The 6471-nt window shown below is 50.3% G+C and overlaps 1 protein-coding gene across 1 annotated transcript in view; it reads left to right on the forward strand.

The window, feature by feature from the left end:
* The first annotated feature begins 6365 nt into the window (after window positions 1–6365).
* Window positions 6366–6471, forward strand: part of RNLS (renalase, FAD dependent amine oxidase) — an 89176-nt gene continuing 89070 nt past the window's right edge. The window contains exon 1 of the mRNA XM_026081081.1: window positions 6366–6454. Within this exon, the coding sequence (XP_025936866.1) occupies window positions 6366–6454 (89 nt within the window). The remainder of the gene's footprint in view (window positions 6455–6471) is intronic.

Below are 6471 nucleotides of genomic sequence, written 5' to 3' on the forward strand. Positions count from 1 at the left end.
AACATGAGGAAAAACTTTTTCACTGTGAGGGTGACAGAGCACTGGAACAGGTTGCCCMGAGAGGTGGTGGAGTCTCCTTCTCTGGAGATATTCAAAACGCGCCTGGATGCAATCCTGTGCAATGTGCTCTAGGTGACCCTGCTTGAGCAGGGGGGTTGGACTAGATGATCTCCAGAGGTCCCTTCCAACCTCAGCGATTCTGTGATTCTGTGATTCCAGCAGGGAAGTAACGACATGTTGTGAGTCTAGTACATCTCTTGATCTTCGGATAACACTATGTATGCCTATGTTACTTAAAGCTCTGGCCTTGCCAGGCAGATACAAAACAACTGAGAAATATCGGGGGCAGAGGTCTTTTGGCAAGACATTGGTTGTTGAAGTACTGTACATGTGTTTCACTGCCCATTACATAGCTGATTATATACTTACCTCAACAGCTCTATTAACTCCCAGCAATTCCTTGTTTGACCCCTTTGCCTTTTTTTTCTCAGCAAGGTGGAGCATGGCCTTTTACAGGCTTCTTTATCTCTGCTGGTTTTAGCTTTGGAATCTAAACATCCTTGAAAAGAAGAGGTCAATAGGTATTGGGGCATCCATCCAGCAGGCCATCACATCGTAAAGTCAGAAGCAGCAGCTGGATGAGGCTTGAAGGGGACCCTTAGGCCTGTTCATACAGAATCACAGAATGGTTGCAGTTGGAAGGGACCTTTAGAGATCATCTAGTCCAACTCCCCTCCTCATGCAGGGCCACCTAGACCACGTTGCACAGGACTGTGTCTGATGACAGCTTTCAATATCTCCAAGGAAGGAGACTCCACAACCTCTCTGGGCAACCTGTTCCAGTACTCTGTCACCCTCACAGGAAAGAAGTTTTTCTCTACGTAGTCAGACAGGACAGAACTTCCTGTGTTTCAGTTTGTGCCCATTGCCTCTTGTCCTGTTGCTGGGCACCACTGAAAAGAGCCTGGCTCTGTCTTCTTTACACCTGCCCTTCAGATATTTATACACAGCGATAAGATCCCTCTGAGACTTCTCTTCTCCAGGCTAAACAATCCCAGTCCTCTCAGCCTTCCCTCATATGACAGACACGCTGCTCCCTTAATCATCTTTGTAGCCCTTTGCTGTACTCATTCCACGAGCTCCCTATCTCTCTTGTACTGGGGAGCTCAGAACTGAACACAGTGCTCAAGGTGCGGCCTCACCAGGGCTGAGTAGAGGGGAAGGATCACCTCCCTCGACCCGCTGGCAATGTTCTTCCTCACGACACCCAGGATACCACTGGCCTTCTTGGCCACAAGGGCACGTTGCTGCCTCATGGTCAACTTGTTGTCCACCAGCTCTCCCAGGTCCTTCTCCGCAGAGCTGCTTTCCAGCAGGTCAACCCCCAACCTGTACTGGTGCATGGGGTTATTCCTCCCCAGGTRCAGVACYCTGCACTTSCCYTTGTTGAACTTCATGAGGTTCCTCTCTGCCCACCTCTCCAGCTTGTCAAGGTCCCTCTGAATGGCAGCACAGCCCTCTGGTGCATCAGTCACTGCTCCCAGTTTTGCATCATCAGCACACTTACTGAGGGTGCACTCTGTCCCTTCATCCAGATCACTGATGAAGAGGTTGACCAGTATGGGACCCAGTGTTGACCCCCGGGGAACACCGCTAGCTACAGGCCTCCAACTAGGCTTTGCGCCACTCATCACAACCCTCTGTGCTCTGCAGTTCAGCCAGTTCTCAGTCCACCTCACTGTCTGCTCATCTAGCCTGTACTTCAGCTTGCTTATGAGGATGCTATGGCAGACAGTGTCAAAAGCCTTGCTGAAGTCAAGGTAGACAACATCCATTGCTCTCCTCTCCTCTGCCAAGCCAGTGATACTATTGTGGATGGCTAACGGGTTGGTTAAGCACGATTTCCCCTTGGTGAAGCCATGCTGACTACTCCTGATCACCTTCTTATCCTTCACATGCTTAGAGATGGCATCCAGGATGAGCTGCTCCATCACCTTTCCAGGGCCTGAGGTGAGGCTGACTGGCCTGTTGTTCCATGGACCCTCCTTCTTGCCCTTTTTGAAGATTAGAGTGACATTTGCTTTTTTCCGGTCCTCAGGCACCTCTCCTGATCACCATGACCTTTCAAAGATGATTGAGAGTGGCCTAGCAATGATGTCAGCCAGCTCCCTCAGCACTTGTGGGTGCATCCCATCAGGTTCTATGTTGTGTACGTCCAGTTTGCTTAAGTGCTGTATACTTCCTTCTTATATTTGAGTTTTGCCAGGAGCTCCTTGTTAATCCATGCAGGTCTGCTGCCACCTTTGCTCGACTTCCTGCTCATTGGGATGGACTGTTCTTGAGCTTGGAGGAGGTGATCCTTGAATATCAACCAGCTTTCTTGGACCCTCCTTCCCTCTAGGACCCTATTCCATGGAATTCTTCCAAGCAGATCCCTGAACCCTGCTCTCCTGAAGTCCAGGATTTTGATCCTGCTTTTTGCCCTGCTCCCTTCTCTCTGGATCCTGAACTCCACCATCTCATGTTCATTGCAGCCAAGGTTGCTCCCAACCTTCACATCCCCAACCAGCCCTTCCTTGTTTGTAAGTACAAGGTCCAGCACATCACCTCTCCTCACTGACTCCCCTATCATCTGTCTCAGGAAGCTGTCATTGATGTTCTCCAGGAATCTCCTGGCTTGCTTGTGCCCTGCTGTGTTGGCTCTCCAGCAGATACTGGGGTGGTTAAAGTCCCCCATGAGGACGAGGCCCTGTGAACATGAGACTACTTCTAGCTAGAAGAAGGCCTCATATACTTCTTCCTGATCAGGTGGCCTATAACAAGCACCCACAACAATGTCACCCATATTAGTCTGCCCCTTAATCCTTACCCATAAGCTCTCAGTCAGCCCGTTGTCCACCCCTAAGCAGAGCTCCATACATTCCAGCTGCACTCTCAAATAAAGGGCATATATCGTACCATTTGCTTCTTTGGCCTTATCCCAAGAACCTGCTGGTATCATGGCATATATTCCACACTGATCTCGTGGCCTTTTTCTGTGCACTGTGCTGCCAAGCCCACTTCCATCTCACTGAGGCCCACTTCCAGCTTCTTCTTCATCAGCTCTCTGGCACTTACATTCCTCACCTGGATTATGAAAGCTTGTGTCACTCTTTTTTTTTTAAAGTATTTGGTTCTGCAGTCAGATTGGTGCAGTTTCTGGGGTCCCTCCTTTATGAATGTGGCATTGGTCCTGAGTGAGGTCTTTATTATCTTTCCAAATGGTACCCAGAATAACCATGAGTCTTGCAGCAATATTTCTGTCCAGGTTGGATGGTCAGGCTCAGAGGGGGGTGGTTAATGGATCATACTCTGCCTGAAGGCCAGTAACAAGTGGAGTACTACAGGAGTCTGTGCTGGGACCTGTCCTGTTTAACATCTTTATCAATGACCTAGAGGAGGTGATGGACTGCACTCTTGTCAGGTTTGCAGAAGATACCAAATTGGTGGTGGGGGAGGAGGGTTACCAGCAGATACACTTGAGGGCAGGGCTGCTATCCAGAGGGACCTAGTCAGGCTGGAGGAATGGGCAGACAGGAACCTTGTGCAATTCTGCAAGGAGAAATGCCAAGTCCAGCCCCTGGGAAGGAAGAGTCCCTTGCAGCAATGCAGACTGGGGCCTGACTGGCTGGGGAACAGCTCTGCTGGAAAGGCCCTGGGGCCTTGGTGGGCAAGCTGAATCCGAGCCTGCAGTGACCTCTGGCAGTAGAGGAGGCCCACAGCACCCTGGGCTGTATTAATAGGAACACAGACAGAAGACTGAGGGAAGAGATTAATCCCCCTCCATGCAGCACTCGTGAGACCACATCTAGATACAGTGTCCAGTTTTGGGCCCTCCAATACAGGAAAGACATTGACAAACTACAGCGAATTCAGTGGAGGGCACTAAAGTGGTGAGGGGGCTGGAGCAGCACTTGGGCTAGGAAGAGAGGCTAAAGGAGCTGGACTTATTCAGTCTGGGGAAGAAGAGGCTTCAGAGGGACCTCAGAGCAGCCCTCCAGTATCTACAAGGACACTATCCAGGAGAAGGAAACAGGCTCTTCTCAGTGCTGCATGGTGGGAGGATGAGAGATAACAGGCATTATTCGAAACAGGAGAGATTCAGACTGGATATAAATAAAAACCTTTCCATCATGAGGACAGACAAGCAGTGGGACAGGTTGCCCAGGGAGGTTGTGCAGTCTCTGTCCTTGCAGGTTTTCAGCACCAGGCTGGATAAAGCCCTGAGCAACCTGATCTGACCTCAGAGCTGACCCTGCTTTGAGCAGGAGGTTGGACTAGAGACCTCCTGAGGTCCCTTCCTACCTGAATAATCCTACATTCCTACGATCCTATGATCCAGCTCACACAATTCTTTCTCAGTACCCTCTTCTTTCTTTCAACACAGAGCTTCTGCACAGAGCTGCAGGTCAGCTTTTGTATTCAAATCCTCACTAATATCCATGCCTTTAATGAATAATTTTCTCGTCTCCCAAGCACCATGGGGAAACATCTTAATTCTGTAATTTTAGTTCAAGTCAAACATATTCAAATATAGACTCTAAGAGAATTAATCACTTCCAGAAACTCAAGAAAAGTGATTATTCTCCTTGGCACTTGTATCTACACTACTTGATCTAATCTTGGGCCACCCCAGTAGGAGAGAGATCATGATAGACTGAAAGGAGTCCAACAAAGAGTCAATAAGACAGTCAGGGGGCTGGAGCCCAGGGTGTACAAGGCTGAGAGAGCTGGGCCTGTTTAGCCTGGAAAAGGTGAAGTGTAGGGGGGATTGAATTGCAACTTTCACTATCTGAAGTGGGTATTACAAAGACAAAGAAGCCAAACTCTGCTCAGCGAAAGCACCAGAGGCATCAGCACAATTTGCAGCAAGGGAAATACAGCCTAGCTCTAAGGGAACAGTCCTTCCCCACACGAGCAGTGCTGCTGGGAGGCAGGGCCCCAAATGGTGGGGGATCTCCATCCTCAAGATTGCCCGGACTCACCTGGACATGGCCCTGAGCAACCTGCTGTGGCCATGAAGTTGGCCCTGCTGCGAGCTGGGGTTGGACTGGAGACCTCCAGGGTACTGCCAAGCCTGAGCTTGGCTGTGATTTTGTGATTCTGGTTAAGAGCATCCTCTGCCTCAAGTCTTTCTCTAGCCATCACAGCATCAGTTGGTCCAATAGTTAGGTATTACATCTATTATCTTCTTTGTGTCTTTTATACTTTTATGGCCATAACCCAACTTCTATCATTTAAAAAAATTATTTCTGGACCCATACTTATAATATACTATAGAACTATCCTAGGTACTTTTAAATACTTGTTTTTAACTAAGAAAATCCACCACATCATTACAAACCTATCAAGTCTCTTCATAAATTATGTTGATTGAATGATCTGTTTTTTAACACACAAGCACCCAACCCTTTCTTGAAATAAACCACTTGGAAGCAATCATACAGCCAAGCTACCATTGGAGAGGTATGACGAAGTGTAGATGTGTGGTACTACCTTACCTGTTACCTACCTTACATACCTTACAAGGAGGCCAGCCTGGGACTTTCCAGTTCTCGCAGGTTTCCTCCTCCTCTGTGCAGCAGGACTGGTGGAGTTTGCAATCTGCTGGCCCCACCTTGTGGAGGACTTCATCTGAAATGAGCTACATTAACGGCAGAATTATAATCCTGGCAGCTGCATGAATACTTGGTTTCCAGAGGGTCTCATTTTGAACCCACGGGTCACCTGCTTACCGTATAGCCAGACCAGTCTCTCACGCAGACTGAAGACATATTCACGGCTCGCCTTTTGGAAACTCTGAGAGGAAGAAGGAGCTGAAGCTGACAGGAGCTCTCGGTGCTGTGAATTTATTTGCATGCCACCTTTGAAGAGCTCTCCTCAGACTCGGGAAACCTTTCAAGCAAATCTTTTAGTCCGGGCCCAGTGCGCTGATGTGCGTGGGCCCTCTCACGCTGCTGTGCTCCTCTTGCCGCTCCTCCCAATGGCGAGCCCTCGCGTAGCTGGAGGATGACTTTGAGAGAGCTCGGTGAGGGGCAGAAATGACAGTGCTTCAGCGCGGGGGGGGGGCTCAAGGCTCTGCCCAAAAGTGCCCCTTGAAGGGGGCTTTGACAGCCTCTGCACACGCCGTGAGAATGTGTTTTAGTGTAGGTGCACACGCGAGCTCGTGTATGGCAGCGTGTCTTAGCTACGGTACATAGCTGTGGTACACCACGTACGTCTTAATGCGGGCACACAGTGTGTGCGTGTGTCCGTGCCTGTGTCCCGAGGGGGCAGACCCGCGAGGGTGCCCGCCCCCGGGCGGGACGGGGCGGGGCGGCCGGGCCATGGCGCGGGTGCTGGTGGTGGGCGCGGGGCTGACGGGCAGTGCCTGCGCGGCGCGGCTGCGGGGGATGGCGCCGGGCCGCCTCGAGGTGTGGGACAAGGCCCGCG

This window comes from Apteryx rowi, unplaced genomic scaffold, assembly GCF_003343035.1.
Source record: "Apteryx rowi isolate R43461 unplaced genomic scaffold, aptRow1 scaffold_116, whole genome shotgun sequence".
Lineage (NCBI taxonomy): Eukaryota > Metazoa > Chordata > Aves > Apterygiformes > Apterygidae > Apteryx > Apteryx rowi.